The 15848-nt window shown below is 45.2% G+C and overlaps 2 protein-coding genes across 3 annotated transcripts in view; one reads left to right on the forward strand and one right to left on the reverse strand.

The window, feature by feature from the left end:
• NOS1 (nitric oxide synthase 1) overlaps window positions 1–15848 on the forward strand; it is a gene marked incomplete at its 3' end in the record, with an annotated part of 180174 nt that overhangs the window by 120511 nt on the left and 43815 nt on the right. For both annotated transcript variants that reach the window (XM_081966841.1, XM_081966843.1), the window contains 10 exons: window positions 272–413; window positions 2158–2297; window positions 3466–3640; window positions 4651–4752; window positions 5718–5912; window positions 9929–10014; window positions 10772–10916; window positions 11769–11873; window positions 13814–13872; window positions 15508–15624. In XM_081966841.1, the coding sequence (XP_081822967.1) occupies window positions 272–413; window positions 2158–2297; window positions 3466–3640; window positions 4651–4752; window positions 5718–5912; window positions 9929–10014; window positions 10772–10916; window positions 11769–11873; window positions 13814–13872; window positions 15508–15624 (1266 nt within the window). The remainder of the gene's footprint in view (window positions 1–271; window positions 414–2157; window positions 2298–3465; window positions 3641–4650; window positions 4753–5717; window positions 5913–9928; window positions 10015–10771; window positions 10917–11768; window positions 11874–13813; window positions 13873–15507; window positions 15625–15848) is intronic.
• RNFT2 (ring finger protein, transmembrane 2) overlaps window positions 1–15848 on the reverse strand; it is a 241700-nt gene that overhangs the window by 40275 nt on the left and 185577 nt on the right.

The following is a 15848-nucleotide window of genomic DNA, read 5'->3' on the forward strand; positions in this document are numbered from 1 at the left end:
TAACCAGTGGAACAGCTTGCCACTGGAAATTGTGGGTGCTCCATCACTGGAGGTTTTTAAGAAGAATCTACTCTAGACAGTCACTTATCTAAAATGGTATAGGGTCTCCTGCTTGGACAGGGGCTGGACTAGAAGACCTCCAAGGTCCTTTCCGGCTTATTCTATTCTATTCCTTATGATTGTGGACCTCCTGGTTGGGCCCTGTTTGCAGAGTAACTCTCCTTTCATCAGGAATGTTAAACCCGTACCCCTTTTTCTCTTGTCCTCCTAGGTCTGCCATCACCATCTTCCCCCAGAGGACTGATGGCAAACATGACTTCCGAGTCTGGAACTCCCAACTCATCCGTTATGCTGGCTATAAACAACCAGACGGTACCATCTTGGGTGACCCAGCCAGTGTGGAGCTGACTGAGGTGGGTGCAAGACGTGGAGGGACGTACAGAATCCTATAAGGATAAGATAACTGTGGTGGAAAAATCCATTAAATTATTGTAATGGTCTGTGAGAATGATCTTGGGAGATCGGAAGGAGGGGCTGCACACTTGACCCTGGTCTATCAAAGATGTCTCAGATCACAGATAAGGAAAAGGGGTGTGGGAAGTGTTTCAGAAAGGAGAGGAGAGGATGAAGAGAGAAGAAAAGAGAAAAGGAAAAGAGGAGAGGATGAGAGAGAGAGGAGAGGAGAGGAAGGGAGAGGAGAGAAGGAAGGAAGAAAGGAGAGGAGGAGGGGAGGAAAGGAGAGGAAAGGAAGAGAGGAGAGGAGGAAGAGAGAAGGAAGAGAAGAGAGGAGAGGGAGAAAGAAAGAGGACGAGGAGAAGAAGGAGGAGAAGGAGAAGAAAATACACATAGCTGTGAACTAATAATTAGAACTCATAGTTGTGCTTCTCGTCTGGAGTACCTCGAAAAGCTACAAAAATAAAAATCGACTGCATGTATTTTTTAAAAACACTTCTGAATCCAAGTCAGCTTAATTGTAATCTTTTCGTTTTGATTGTCACCAACATCTTACAAACTCGATTTTGCAGCCACCATTCGTTGCTTTTTTTTAATAGCAGTTTGACACCAATTAACATGATCCTTCATGCTTATTCCAAAGCTGCTTTTAGCAACCGAACACTTTATAAATGATGAGCAGTTGAAGCTTATTCAGGGGAAACCATGCAAAATTTGAACAGAAGTGTTGTTGTTTGACAACCACAGGACTCACAACTAAACATTAAATAGAATATCGTTTGGCGCATGTTAAGCCCAGTTGGTTTGCTTTTCTACTGATTTAGATTCGGCAAAGCCTCACGAGAATAAAAGCGAACTCTCTGCTGTAAATTGATCATAGAGCCTTTTGGTGGTAGTTATCAAAAATGACAGTTTGGTCTAGTGCATACAACACCAGGCTAGCAATCTGGAGACTATGAGTTCATGTCCCACCGTCCCCAACATCCTGTTCTGACTGAGGCTTCCCAAGAGCATGAAGCAAACTCCGTGTCCCGACAAAAACTTTTATTAATTTGCTGTGAATTCTGCTCATTCCCATCCAGCAAAGTCTTTCAAGGGAGGATTTATAGTCACAGACTTTCTCTGGCTTGGAGAGCAGCCAGGCCGATATCTGCAGAACTTGGCCAGGAGTCTTGGAGAGTCACGAACCAATTAAGTAAACGAATTATCTCCTTCAAATTCCACTCCCTTGTTGCTCCTCTTTTATTTCCTCTGGGAGGGGCCATTCATCGTCCACCTGTGGCCTCACTCCCAAGTCGACCCCTGTTCTTTAGCTGTTCCCTTTGTCTGGCAACTCTGTGCATGCACACAAAGGGAACAGGCTCCAGCTGTTCCTCTGCCTCACTGATGTATTGACTCCGAAGGCAGCTGATAACTGTCAGATGGCCCTGGCCCCCTCTCTGCCTCCGACACAGAGCCCTCCTCAGAGCCTTCCCCAGACTCCAGGACTGGCCCAGGTTCCTCCCCAACCTCCTCACTGTCCGAATCTGCTACCAGCTCCGCTGGCCACTGGTGGGCCCCAACACATCCCAAATGCAAAGAAAGCACCACTTTAAGGGCATTCTGAGGATCAACAAACAGATGTTGGTAGACTTCACATTTTGCACCTGTGTTTTGTTGCACGGATATCCACCAACCTACTTTTTTTCTCCCCTTTGGGTGCAGATTTGCATACAACAAGGATGGAAAGCTCCCTATGGCCGATTCGACATCCTACCGCTCCTTCTCCAGGCCAATGGGAACGATCCTGAGCTTTTTGAGATCCCATCGGAGTTAGTGTTGGAAGTCCCCATTCGACACCCCCAGTAAGTCCAAATGCTTGTGTTTCTTGGCTCCCGATAAGCTGACGTCAAATGGTGGTGAGTTCCCAAACTTAATTATATTGTGGGACATTCGAGATAGGGCACCATTACTACCTTTTGGTGTGTATCAAAAGCACTTCTCATATCCCCCTGTAAGTTCTATCCAACTTAACGGTGGTTCCTTTAATCTCTGGCTTTTCATTTTGCTTTATACTTTACTTATGTGCTAGGATGATGTTTAGGCTTTATGGATCAATCCTTAGGCATGGGATTTGCTGTGAGCCTCAAAATGTGATGGACTGATAATAATTGATTGATAGCAATAGCAATTGCACTTGGCCTTCTATATCACTTCGCAGTGCTTTACAGCCCTCTCTAAGCGGTTTACAGAGTTGGCATCTTGCCCCCAATAATCTGGGTCCTCATTTTGCCCACCTTGGAAGGATGGAAGGCAGACAGACAGACAGACAGACAGACAGACAGACAGACAGACAGTTAGATAGATGATAGATAGATAGATAGATAGATAGATAGATAGATAGATAGATGAAAGAAAGAAAGAAAGAAAGAAAGAAAGAAAGAAAGAAAGAAAGAAAGAAAGAAAGAGCAGATTTCTATACCGCCCCCAATCATCTGGGTCCTCCTTTTACCCACCTCGGAAGGATGGAAGGCAGACAGACAGACAGACAGACAGACAGACCAGATGAGATGAGATGAATGGACAAACCGATGGATGGAAGGCAGAGAGAGAGAGAGAGAGAGAGAGAGAGAGAGAGAGAGAGAGAGAGAGAAATAGCACTTAGACTTCTATACTGCTTCATAGTGCTTTTACAGCCCTCTCTAAGAGGTTTATAGAGTCAGCATCTTTCCCCCCAATAACCTGGGTCCTTATTTTACTGCCTTTGAAACGATGGAAGGCTGAGTCAACCTTTAGCCAGTCAGGATCGAACTATTGACAGTGGGCAGAAGTTACCTTGCAATACTGCCTCCTAACCACTGCGCCACCACAGTTCTTTGATTGATCAATGGATGGATAAATGTCCTCCAGAATTGGACAATCTTCCTCCGAATTAAACCAGATGTTCTTCAAGTAGATTAAGCTTCTGTCGTTTTACTAGCGGACATTGTCCTGGTTGTTCCTGCTTATTATTTATTTATTTTCCTTCAACAGAATCAAGTGGTTTAAAGACCTTGGGCTTCAATGGTATGCCTTACCAGCTGTTTCTAACATGCTGCTGGAGATTGGCGGGTTGGAGTTCACCGCCTGCCCCTTCAGCGGCTGGTACATGGGGACTGAAATCGGAGTCCGGGATTACTGTGACAGTTCTCGTTACAACATCCTAGAGGTAGCCTTCCTCTCTCAAATCATACGTCTAGATCTTTGAAACCCTTCAAGGAGGTTGCAAGAGTAGAAAGACTAGTGACTGCCTCTAATGGTGTGTGAGAAAGGCCTTGGGACGTGGAAGGGATGCTGCCTAGGGATGGATCAGATAAGAGAGGGAGTAGCCTGTGGCTGCATAATAGGCAGAGAAATAGACTCAGAAAAAAGAGAAAGGATGAGAGAATGAAAGGAAGATGGGGGAAAGAAGAAAGAGGTAAGGAGAGGAGGATGGAAGGGAGATAAAGAGAAGGAGAGAGGGTAGGAAGGGGAAGGGGAAGAGTAGGAGTAGGAGAAAGGCAAGGGAAGAAGGAAGGGGAAAGAGAGGAGGAAGGAAGGAAGGAGAGAAGGGAGGGAGGGAGAAAAGAAAAGGAAAATAAGGTGGTGTTGCAACAGGAGGAAGGGATGGTCAATAAAGCAACCCAAACTGTATATTATAACCTATTAAATGAAATAATAAATGTATAAAAATGATAAACGTAAAGAAGAATAACAATTATGTGAATGTATACTTAAAATGCTATGTAAGAGAACAAAAAATGAAAAAAAATTCTGGAAGAAAAAGAAAGAAATGAACTTGTTAAAATATTCATGACTGGGAGAGACATGGGAACAAGGTCATCCAATGAATAGGCATAGCAACTAAGTCAGACAATGGGAGCTTAAACAGATCTGAGTCTGTGCAGAGAATTGAAACAGAAACCTAAGCAGTCTGCTGCTCTGAGAAGTAAACTAGCAGTCTGTCATGTGAAAAATGATTTTCTAACCACCTAGCTGAAATCAGATTGAGGAGCGGAATATTGCTTAGTAATATTAATAACCAAAACCACAATCACAATGGGTAGATCTTTTTTTTTTTTTTTTTGCCTTTTTCAAAACTTATCCCATTACTACAAAATTTCTCACCCAGCCCTGCCATTTGATCAAGCGTCATTTCACGTCTCATTGTGATGAACCCGTGTTGTTTGTGCATTTCAGGAAGTGGCTAAAAAGATGAACTTAGACATGAGGAAAACTTCCTCTCTCTGGAAAGATAAGACGCTAGTGGAAATCAACATTGCAGTCCTGTACAGTTTCCAGGTACTGGCGGATAATTTCATAAAAATAATAGCCATTTGTTACCAAAACACAATCTTCGGAATGCTGTAATGGCAGTCCTCATTTACTGACTGTAATTGGGACTGGCAACCTTGGCACTATATGAAACTGCAGCTATGTTGTGGCTTGTCGGCTGATGGTCCCTCCAGCAGCAGAATCAGAGGAGGAAGAGGAGGCGTGGGTCAGGGTCAGCATCAAGGCAACCAGAGAGCTCCGAGGGGGAAGAGGGAATGGAGCTGGCAGAGAGAGAGAGAGAGAGAGAGAAAGACAGAGGCGGAGGCTGGGCCATCCGTCAGCCCTCAGATGGAGAGCCTAGAGGTGGCTGATGAGGAAGAGGAGGAACAGCTGGGTCCAATGCCTAATGCATGGATGCACAGAAGGCAGAGGAGAGGAGAGCAGCAGAAATCTATGAGCCGGTCCTTGGGACCAGGAAGAGCCACCGCTGCTAGCGAAGCCCCACCCTAGCTCTGGGTTAAAAGGCAGGGGGCGGAGATGAATAGATGTGACAAACAATTATTCATCTTTCGGCTGGACAGACTTATTACCATGCGGTGAGAGAGAAACTTTTTGCCGGCGGCTGCTGGCACTTCTAATTAAAGGAATGTTTGAGTTCACATCAGAAGATTTGCTGTGTTTGGGACAGCTGGGTCAGAACAAGCTACGATTGTAATAACCAATACCTTGAATTCTCCCCCAAGTGCTTTTTCCAAAGGCAACTGGACTACGTTGTTGTTGTTGTTTTCTTGAGAACATTTCGCTTCTCATCCCAGAAGCTTCTTCCGTTCTTCTTCAGTCCAGTTGCCTTTGGAGAAAGCACTTTGGGGACAGCCGCGACTGAGAACCTTGAACTGAATTGGTTCATACTGCGTGGACTAAGTCCTAAAAGGCTGCGTTTGTTGAGGTGGAGTTTGTGGTGACACTTAAAGCGTTCCCCCTTCTCTCTACAGAGTGACAAGGTGACAATTGTGGATCATCACTCAGCCACCGAGTCCTTCATCAAACACATGGAGAACGAGCACCATTGCCGAGGAGGCTGTCCGGCTGACTGGGTGTGGATTGTCCCGCCCATGTCTGGAAGCATCACCCCTGTCTTCCACCAGGAAATGCTCAACTATAGACTTACACCGTCCTTTGAGTATCAGGTACCCTTTCCTCACCTGCCAGTTCCGTTCAGATTTCAGCTAATGTTTGGGGATGGAGAGCATAGAATAAGAGAGTTGTAAAGCGCCTTGTAGGTCTTCTAATCCAAGCAGGAGACCCTCTACCATTTCAGACAAGTGACTGTTCATTCTCTTCTTAAAAACCTCCAGCGATGGAGCACCCGTAACGTCTGGAGGCCAGCCGATTAATTGTTCTCATTGTGAGGAAATTTATCCTAGGTTGCTTCTCTCCTTGATTAGTTCCCATCCGTTGCTTCTTGTCTTGCCTTCTGGTGCTTTGGATAATAGCTTGACCCCCTCTTCTTTGGGGCAGCCCCTCAAATACTGGAGCACTGCTATCATATCTTCCCTAGTCCTTCTTTTCACTAGACTAGACATACCCGTTTTCGTTCTTCATCTGACTTAGTCTCCAGACCCCTCATCATTCTTGTTCCTCATTCTTTTTTTATTGCGGTGACCAAAACTGGATGTCTTATTTTGGGGGAAACACAGTAGATAAAGGAATATTTTATAATTATAATCAGTTTATTAAAGTTATACGTTGGAAGACAAAAAACTACGTACATATGTAATTGCCTTATTATTGTTAGCTGTGTAAAAATGTATACGCCCAGTCATTACACTGTCCACAAAATATATTGGTTGTTAAAGGAAAACTGCAAATAAAACATATACTACTACTACTACTACTACTACTACTACTACTACTACTACTACTAATAATAATAATAATAATAATAATAATAATAATAATAATAATTAATAATATTAATAATATTAATATCCCTAATAATAGGGAGAGAATCAAGATCACGTGAAGCGTTAATACCCCTTTATAAGGCCTTGGTAAGGCCACACTTGGAATACTGCATTCAGTTTTGGTCGCCACGATGTAGAAAAGAGGTTGAGACTCTGGAAAGAGTGCAGAGAAGAGCAACAAGGATGATTAGGAGACTGGAGGCTAAAACATATGAAGAACGGTTGCAAGAACTGGGTATGTTTAGCTTAAGAGAAAGAAGGACTAGGGGAGATATGATAGCAGTCTTCCAATATCTCAGGGGTTGCCACAAAGAAAAGGGAGTCAAGCTATTCTCCAAGGCACCTGAGGGTAGAACAAGAAGCAATGGGTGGAAACTAATCAAGGAGAGAAGCAACTTAGAACTGAGGAGAAATTTCCTGACAAGAACAATTAATCAGTGGAACAGCTTGCCTCCAGAAGTTGTGAATGCCCCAACACTGGAAGTCTTTAAGAAGATGTTGGATAGCCATTTGTCTGGAACGGTATAGGGTTTCCTGCCTAGGCAGGGGGTTGGACTCGAAGACCTCCAAGGTCGCTTCCAACTCTACTATTGTATTGTATTATAATTATAATAATCATCGCGCAGACTGATTATAAATTGCGGCACAATTCAGTAGCACAAATGATCCACTGGAATTTGTGCAAAAATTATAATATTAAAACAACAACAAACTGGTGGGAACATAAGCCTGAAAAAGTCACTGAAAATCAGATGGTCAAGATCCTATGGGATTTTCGTATACAAACGGACAAAATACTGGCGCATAACACACCAGACATCACACTGGTTGAGGAAAATAAGGTTACAATCATAGACATCGCAATACCAGGTGATAGCAGGGTCGAGGAGAAGGAACATGAAAAAATCGCGAAATACCGGGACCTAAAAATTGAAATTCAATGATTATGGCACAAACCAGCAGTGGTAATTCCAGTGGTAATCGGCACACTGGGAGCTATTCCAAAAGCACTGGAATTACATTTGAAACAGTTAAAACTTGACAAAATCACCATCAGTCAAATGCAAAAGGCCGCACTGCTTGGATCCGCACGTATATTACAAAAATACGTTACGACGTCCTAGGCCCCTGGGTGGGGCCCGACTAGTAATCAATGCCAAATCCGGCGAAACAACTGGCCGCTGTGATACAATCGTATAATAATAATGATGATGATGATGATGATGAAGAAGAAGAAGAAGGAGAAGGAGAAGGAGAAGGAGAAGGAGAAGGAGAAGGGGCAGCACTTACAAAAGCACTCAGAGATTTCCTAATAGGAAACTAAAATTACTAGGGAAAGCCGCAATTAATAACCGAAATGGTTACAGAAGGCTTTTCCCACTGGCAGAGACTAAATTTATGCAGGAAATTGATGTAGATGGATGGGATTTGCACTTAATTATTGCGAGAGCTGTTGCTGTCGTTGGGCTGTGCTAAGGCTGGAGGGAACGGTGCGTTTGACTAATTTGAAAATCATTTTTTTTTTTTGCCAGGAAAAGTCTGCTCTAATGTTCTTCCATACTCTTGCCAGAAATATTGCACAGCCAGTGGGGGGCTTTGGAAAGCTTCAGAAGCCTCCAGCTTACCTGCCAAGCCAGGGACCCTTTTCAAGCCCCCTTCCCTCTTCCAGTACATGAGACGCCAGCTCTATATAAGGGAACTATAAGATTTTCTGTAAGAAGCATTTTTAGTCCCATGCCATTGACCGAAATACTGAGGTTACAGTACTTGAGCCGATTAAAGACTACATTTGGGAGCAAGTGAGAACAAAGCACTGTTAGAGTGCCAGTTTGGTCTACAGGTTAAAGCACCAGGCTAAAAAAACGGGAGACTATGAGTTCAAATTCTGCCTTAGCCATGAAAGCCAGCTGGGTGGCTTTTGGGCCATTGACCAGGAGGCTGGGAGTTCTAGTCCTGCCTTAGCCATGAAAGCCAGCTGGGTGGCTTTTGGGCCATTGACCAGGAGGCTGGGAGTTCTAGTCCTACCTTAGCCATGAAGGCCAGCTGGGCGGCTTTTGGGCCATTGACCAGGAGGCTGGGAGTTCTAGTCCTACCTTAGCCATGAAGGCCAGCTGGGTGGCTTTTGGGCCATTGACCAGGAGGCTGGGAGTTCTAGTCCTGCCTTAGGCATGAAAGCCAGCTGGGGTGGCTTTTGGGGCATTGAACAGGAGGCTGGGAGTTCTAGTCCTACCTTAGCCATGAAGGCCAGCTGGGGTGGCATTTGGGCCATTGACCAGGAGGCTGGGAGTTCAAGTCCTGCCTTAGCCATGAAAGCCAACTGGGTGGCTTTTGGGCCATTGACCAGGAGGCTGGGAGTTCTAGTCCTGCCTTAGGCATGAAAGCCAGCTGGGGTGGCTTTTGGGGCATTGACCAGGAGGCTGGGAGTTCTAGTCCTACCTTAGCCATGAAGGCCAGCTGGGGTGGCATTTGGGCCATTGACCAGGAGGCTGGGAGTTCAAGTCCTGCCTTAGCTATGAAAGCCAGCTGGATGACTTTGGGCCAGTCTCACTCTCTCAGCTCAATTCATCTTAAGGGGTTATTGTGGGGAAAATAGGAGAAGGAAGTTGTGTTGGATATACTTGCCACCTCGAGTTACTTGTAAAAACAGTAAAGGCTAGATACAATCAGCAAATTAAAAAATAATAATTATATGCAATTAACAGAGCGAAATAGTTGTCCGGTCAGGACTTCTGGTGACTTGTATGTTAATATAAAACCATTTCTCTTTGCATATGGTTGGAATTTAATTAGTTCATGATTTAGCCTTCTGTGTGACCGTAGACCTATCCTTCTCATCATCCTCTTTTAATGACCCCATAATCCCTTGCGAGTCTGGGCAACTGAATGGCGCTAGCAGAGCATTTGAGTGGCCAGATCCCCTTCCCGTTGCCAATGCTGAGTTTTGTTCAGCAGATATATTCCCAGAGAAATATCTGCCTCTACCTAGTATTGAACTCACAGCCTCCTGATCGTGAAGCGAGAGCTCCACCTCTCTAGGCCACTGCACCACTCCATCCTACTGACCCTAGTTAATTCTAGAGGGCCAGATTAAGTCTGCTGCAGGGACGCAGATGTGATTTAGAATTCAACTCCTGAACAATAGCCCAAAAGGCTACTGAAGATACATTTAGACATGGTAGATTCTTGACGTCATCCTCAGTTTTTCTCTTTTAACTGGGATTCTTTTTCTCTCCTTCCAGCCTGACCCTTGGAACACCCACATCTGGAAGGGGGCCAATGGCACCCCCACCAAGAAGAGAGCAATTGGCTTTAAAAAATTAGCTAAGTAAGTATGCAGCCATACCGTTACATTTCCCTGTGTGTAACAACGTTTTTTCAGGGACACGGTGGCTCAGTGGCTAAGACGCTGAGCTTATGGATCAGAAAGGCTGGAAGTTCAGCGGTTCGAATCCCTAGTGCCATGTAACGGAGTGAGCTCCCATTACTTGTCCCAGCTTCTGCCAACCTAGCAGTTCGAAAGCATGTAAAAATGCAAGTAGAAAAATAGGAATCACTTTTGGTGGGAAGGAAACAGCGTTCTGTGCACCTTCGGCGTTGAGTCATGCCGGCATGTGATTCTCAGTTCTGACCAGGGGTGATATTCGCTTACTTTTCCTACCGGTACGCAAATGTGAGCTTGTGCGCATGCACTTCGCTTGCAGGCACCCGATCCAGACATGCGCTGGGACTTTTGTGCATATGCTTTGATCGCACACGCAGCATGCCTGTATGCACGCTGCTTGAAAACACGCCTAAATAGGACAGCAGAGAGCGCACATATTTTCACTACTGGTTTGGGCAAACCGTTCCGAACCGTCTGGATACTACCTCTGGTTCTGACTATGCAATGCTGCAGTACACTTGGCCTCTAATAAAACCATGCCTTTCTCATTGAGTAGAGCCAAGGATTGTTTTTAGTTAGAGGTTCAAATCGCGGGCAGTCTGACAGCGGTATTGGCCTCCCCAGCGCAGTATCAAGCGCTATAATGCTCAGGAGAACTTCCCAAGGCCATGCGTTTATTTTCTTTTCATCTCCCGCGCAGAGCAGTCAAGTTCTCTGCGAAGCTGATGGGACAAGCAATGGCGAAGAGGGTCAAAGCCACCATCCTCTACGCCACAGAAACGGGGAAATCCCAGGTCTATGCAAAAACTCTTTGTGAAATCTTCAAGCATGCCTTTGATGCCAAGGTAAGGAGCTGCCATTCCCAACAAGTTTAAGAGCTGTCCCATTTCTTTGAGGCTGAAATACAAAGTTCTCCTAGGCCAGCCTTGAAAATCCTAACCAATCATCCTTTTGGGATTGTTTAATTATTTCTACAGGTCAATTAAAGCTTGCAACTCCTCCAAAGTGAAATTTCCTGATTTGTTGTTTCATTTGGCGATGTAGGAGATGACCAGGCCGAGAGCGAGGGAAGCATCAAAGGCATCACCCTTTGCGCTGGACCTAAATCCAGCCCGCCACCTTGAATTTCCTTTCTTATCTCCCGCTCATTTCCCTTGGACTGTTAGTGGTCCAGGTTCTTGTAGAGAGCTTACGCTTGCAATAAAGCTTTATACTCATTTGAACGGCTTGAATCTCCTGATTTCCCCAGCACTTGACAGGGAAAAGGAAAGAACGCAGATGCAAATGGGGCTTTTAAAAAATGGCCATTTGAATCATTTAAAAAAAGAAAAGGAAAGTGACCAAGGGAAGCCAGCTATTTTTTAAATAGTATGCCGCAATCTGGCAGCTCTTTCTCTGTGATTTTGTGCTTTTAGAGTCCCAAGGACTCCTGGGAAGAAAAATTGTCCAACTGTCGCACACAAATGTCCATATCGGTGCATATTTGCAGCTACAGAATACTAGAGTTGGGGGGTCTTCTCATCCAGCCCGCTGCTCAAGCAGGAGACCTCATACCAATTCGAACAGATGGCTGTCCGGTATCTTCTTGAAAGCCTCCAGAGATGGAGTACCCACAACTTATGGAGGCCAACCTGTTCCATTGCAGTTGGTGGCTTTCAAACCTTGTTCTTCTGAAACTACCAGTTTTATCTTTCCAGGTGACGTCGATGGATGAGTACGACACCGTTCACCTGGAACATGAAACCCTAGTTCTGGTGGTCACCAGCACCTTCGGCAACGGGGACCCTCCGGAGAACGGAGAGGTAGGAAGGGAGGCTGGCTAACCCTTGGCAGCTCCTTCTAATACATGTAGCAACCCAATCGTGTCTGTTCTGTTTCTGCCAGCAAAGTCTACATTATCCATACTGAAATGGATTGAGGCCGTCTTTGATGGTTAAACCATCCTGTCCCGACCTAGGCTTCCTGAGACAGTACAAAGCACACACTTAGTCCCCAAAACCCTCTTTTTATTTCAACGGCTGTGAATCATGTTCATTCACAGCCCTTAACGAGTCACAAATAGTTTGTAAAGAGTCCAACAGAAGTCTGCCAAGGTCTTTCGGGATAAGGCTGATAAGCACCCACCTTTATCTCCCTTGAAACGCTGCCAAAAACCTAACTGGCAATTAGTTTTGCAAGGCCACATGGAGCACAGAGTCAAAACGGAGCTTCAGAATTTAAACCGACCAGAACAAACAAAGTTGCTTCCTGCAAAGGCTCCTCCTTTATGTCTTATGGGTGGGGCCAATCATCTCCAAGCCTTACTCCCAAGTCTCCTCTTTTTTCTTAGCTATTCTTGCCTTCTGGCAGCTCTGCGCATGCACACACTGGGAACAGGCTCCTCCTGTTCCTCTGCCTCGCTGATGTCTGACTCCAGAGGCTCCAGAGGCAGCACATAACTCCCAGACGGCCCTGGCCCCCTCTCTGCCTCCAACGCAAAGCCCTCGTCCGAGCCTTCCCCAGACTCCAGGACTGGCCCAGGTTCCTCCCCAACCTCTTCACTGCCAGCTCCGCAGACCGCCAGCAGACCACCACACATCCCTTCCCCAGCTGTTTTTCCATTTCATTTGGTTACTGATTTGACCTAATTTCTAGGTTTGTACAATATGTTGAGCCAGCAGCTCAACCAATAAGCTGAACTGGCAAAATGCACTGGCTTGCATAGACATTGCACACTAAACACAGTTTACAATGCACTAACGGTCTCTCTTAGTTTTGGGGTCAGTATTTTTAACCCTTGCAGCTTTAAGATGTGTGGACCTCAACTCCCAAAACTCATGCATGGCCAGCTGGGGAATTCTGGGAGTTGAAGTCCACACATCTTGAGAATGAGGAACAATGATATATGCTAAGTCAGGGGGGGTCAAACTTGAATTCATTGAGGGCCGCATCAGGGTTGGGTTTGGCCTCAGAGGGCTGGAGGGGCGTGTTAGGGGTGGGCATTGCAACACTTGTTTCAGTACACCTGTGGTAGCCAAGTGCTAAGGCAAGATTTCCCTGAGACCTTCACCCACTCTCATTATAATCTCCTTCCTTCCTTTTCTTCCTTCCCCTTTCCTTCTTTTTTCCTTCCTCACTCTCTTCCCCACTTTCCTTCTCTTTCTGTCTTTCCCTTTCTCCTTTCCTGTATCCCTTCTTGCATGCTCAAAGGCAAAAGAGGAAACATTCCTCCTTTGGTTTCGTTTTTTACTTCGTTTTGCTAGCCCTCCACCTGTGAAAAGGTAGAGCGCTGCAGGAGGCTGTCGCGACCGAAAATGGGGCACGGGAAGTACATGGGGGGGACGACACACACACACCCAAGCTCCATTTCCGCTGGCAGAGGCACCGCAGATCAGTCCTTTGCTGTTTCCAAGCCAGCCCCATGGGCCAGACCTTGAGTTTGACACCCCTGCGCTAAGCGTACATTTTGGACAATTGCAAAGCTGGTCTTTTCAATTTTTTAAAAGAACCTGTCATTTTTCAGACCTGGGGGGAAAAAATAATAACCTTGCAGCTGCTCTAAGAGTTATATTCATCCTGACCAATCTGTTTCTTAAAACAGACCCCCCCTTTTTTTAAAGGCTGCTTTGAATGCTGGAGAAATGACAGGAAGTCTTTAATTAACGGATTGCAACGGCCTGAAGCCTGCTGCGCCTTGTCTTAAGTTATTTTTGGGGTGTCCCTGGCCCTAACGGGGTGAATGTTTCTTTCCTTTGTCCCTCAGAAATTCGGGTGTGCCTTGATGGAGATGAAAAATCCAAACTCCAGCTTAGAAGAGAGCAGGTAAGTTTAATGTAGCGAGATTACTTGGTAGAATTCCTTTGAACTGTTTGTTTGATTTTTTTCCCATTCTTCCTTCTTACGTGCTGGTCTGTAGGTGGGGTTATAAGAATTCCAGTCCACTCCCAATAAATTTGCAGATTTCCTAGGTGGTCAGAAGAATTGGATACGTCTCTTTTGTTGGCAGATAAAAACCTTAAAATAACTCTTGCTAAGTTTGCAACTGCAGCTGGCAGACTCTGCTAACAGCAAAGGGGTTTAAGCAAATCAACTCCTTTTGATTACGTGCCTCAGACAGCTTACTGTCTGGGACTCAGAATGGAGTAGAGTAGAGTAGAGTAGAGTAGAGTAGAGTAGAATAGAATAGAATAGAATAGAATAGAATAGAATAGAATAGAATAACAGGGTTAGAAGGGACCTTGGAGGTCTTCTAGTCCAACCCCCTGCTTAGGCAGGAAACTCTACACCACTGAGTCACTTCCCCAGCATTCAAAGCAACCAAGGGACTCAATGCAGGAGTCTTCTCCAGCACCAGAGTTCAAAGGCCTCCATTCTTTGGCGCTCAGCCTTCCTTATGGTCCAACTTTCACAGCCATTCATTGCAACTGGGAAAACCAAAGCCTTGACTAGACTCACTTTTGTTGGCAGGGTGATGTCTCTGCTTTTTAGTCTGCCGTCTAGATTTGCCATCGCTTTCTTCCCCAGGAGCAAGCCACTTTTAATTTCTTGGCTGCCGTCCCCACCTGCGGTGATCTTGGAGACCTGGAACATAAAACCTGTCACCACTTCCATTTCTCCCCTATCTATTTGCCAGGAATCGAGAGGGCAGGATGCCAGGATCTTAGTTTTCTTAATGTTGAGTTTCAAGCCAACGTTTGCACTCTCCTTCTTCAGCCGCATCAAGAGGCTCTTTAGCTCCTTTTCGGTTTCTTCCGTTAGAGTGGTCACATCTGCATATCTGAGCTTGTTGATATTTCTCCCGGCAGTCTTAATTCCAACTTTTGATTCATCTAGCATTACATTTCTCCCAAAGTGGAATGCCACATTTCTCTCTCTGTCGCTCCATTCCCCGATTAACACATTAAACAGGGTTTTTTTTTAGATTTGTAAATGACACTGAACCAGAGGTAAAAGCAGGGCTTTTAAACATGCAAGATGCAGAAAAGCTTCCCTAGTTTATCATGCTGTACAAACACCACACAAGTTGGTCAGAGCATACTAAATAATGTGCAAACTTAGCCTACAATTTTTTTTAAAAAGTATTTAATAATTACATCATTCTGCCACTAGATGTCAGCTTTGTACCACATTTCCTTGATTAGTTTCTTGTTTTAGAGGTAAGTTTATTTTTCCTTTTCGCTCTTCTTTTCTATTTTGCTGCATTTCCTTTGTTTTGTTTTGTTTTTTTAAATCCTAATGCATTCTTGACAGTTTATAATTATTTTGCATTTGGTTGTTTTCGTGGGCCTTGTGCCCTTAGAATTTGGAAAGGATGGAACTATTTTAAAGAAACATCAAAACATTTCTTACACGTACCTACTCAGAAAGTTGGGTTCAAGAACGCTTGCCACCAAATAAGCAACTCCCAGGGACTCTTCCTTGCTCCTTGGTTGCTTTAATTCTCCGCCCTGTTTGCAGAAGCTACAAAGTGCGCTTCAACAGCGTCTCCTCCTATTCGGATGCCCGGAAGTCTTCTACCGATGGACCCGAAGCCAGGGACAACTTTGAGAGCGCTGGTCCTCTGGCCAACGTCAGGTGAGCAGAGACGCTACGAGTGGCTGCAGAAAACCAGCCTCTCGAGCCCATTTGGGGTGAAGGAGAACGGGCCCATTGAGACGTTGGTCCATAATTTTCCCCATGTGGTTTGTCTCACATCAGCCCTTTCGTGTCTCTTTGTCCAGTAATACGTTATCCGTTGCCAGCTTGTTGGGCCTGTTGCAATTCCACCCGAGCCCCCATAGCCAGGCTGTTTGAGGGTG

The sequence above is a fragment of the Natrix helvetica genome, assembly GCF_964273705.1.
Source record: "Natrix helvetica genome assembly, chromosome: 14".
Classification (NCBI taxonomy): domain Eukaryota; kingdom Metazoa; phylum Chordata; class Lepidosauria; order Squamata; family Natricidae; genus Natrix; species Natrix helvetica.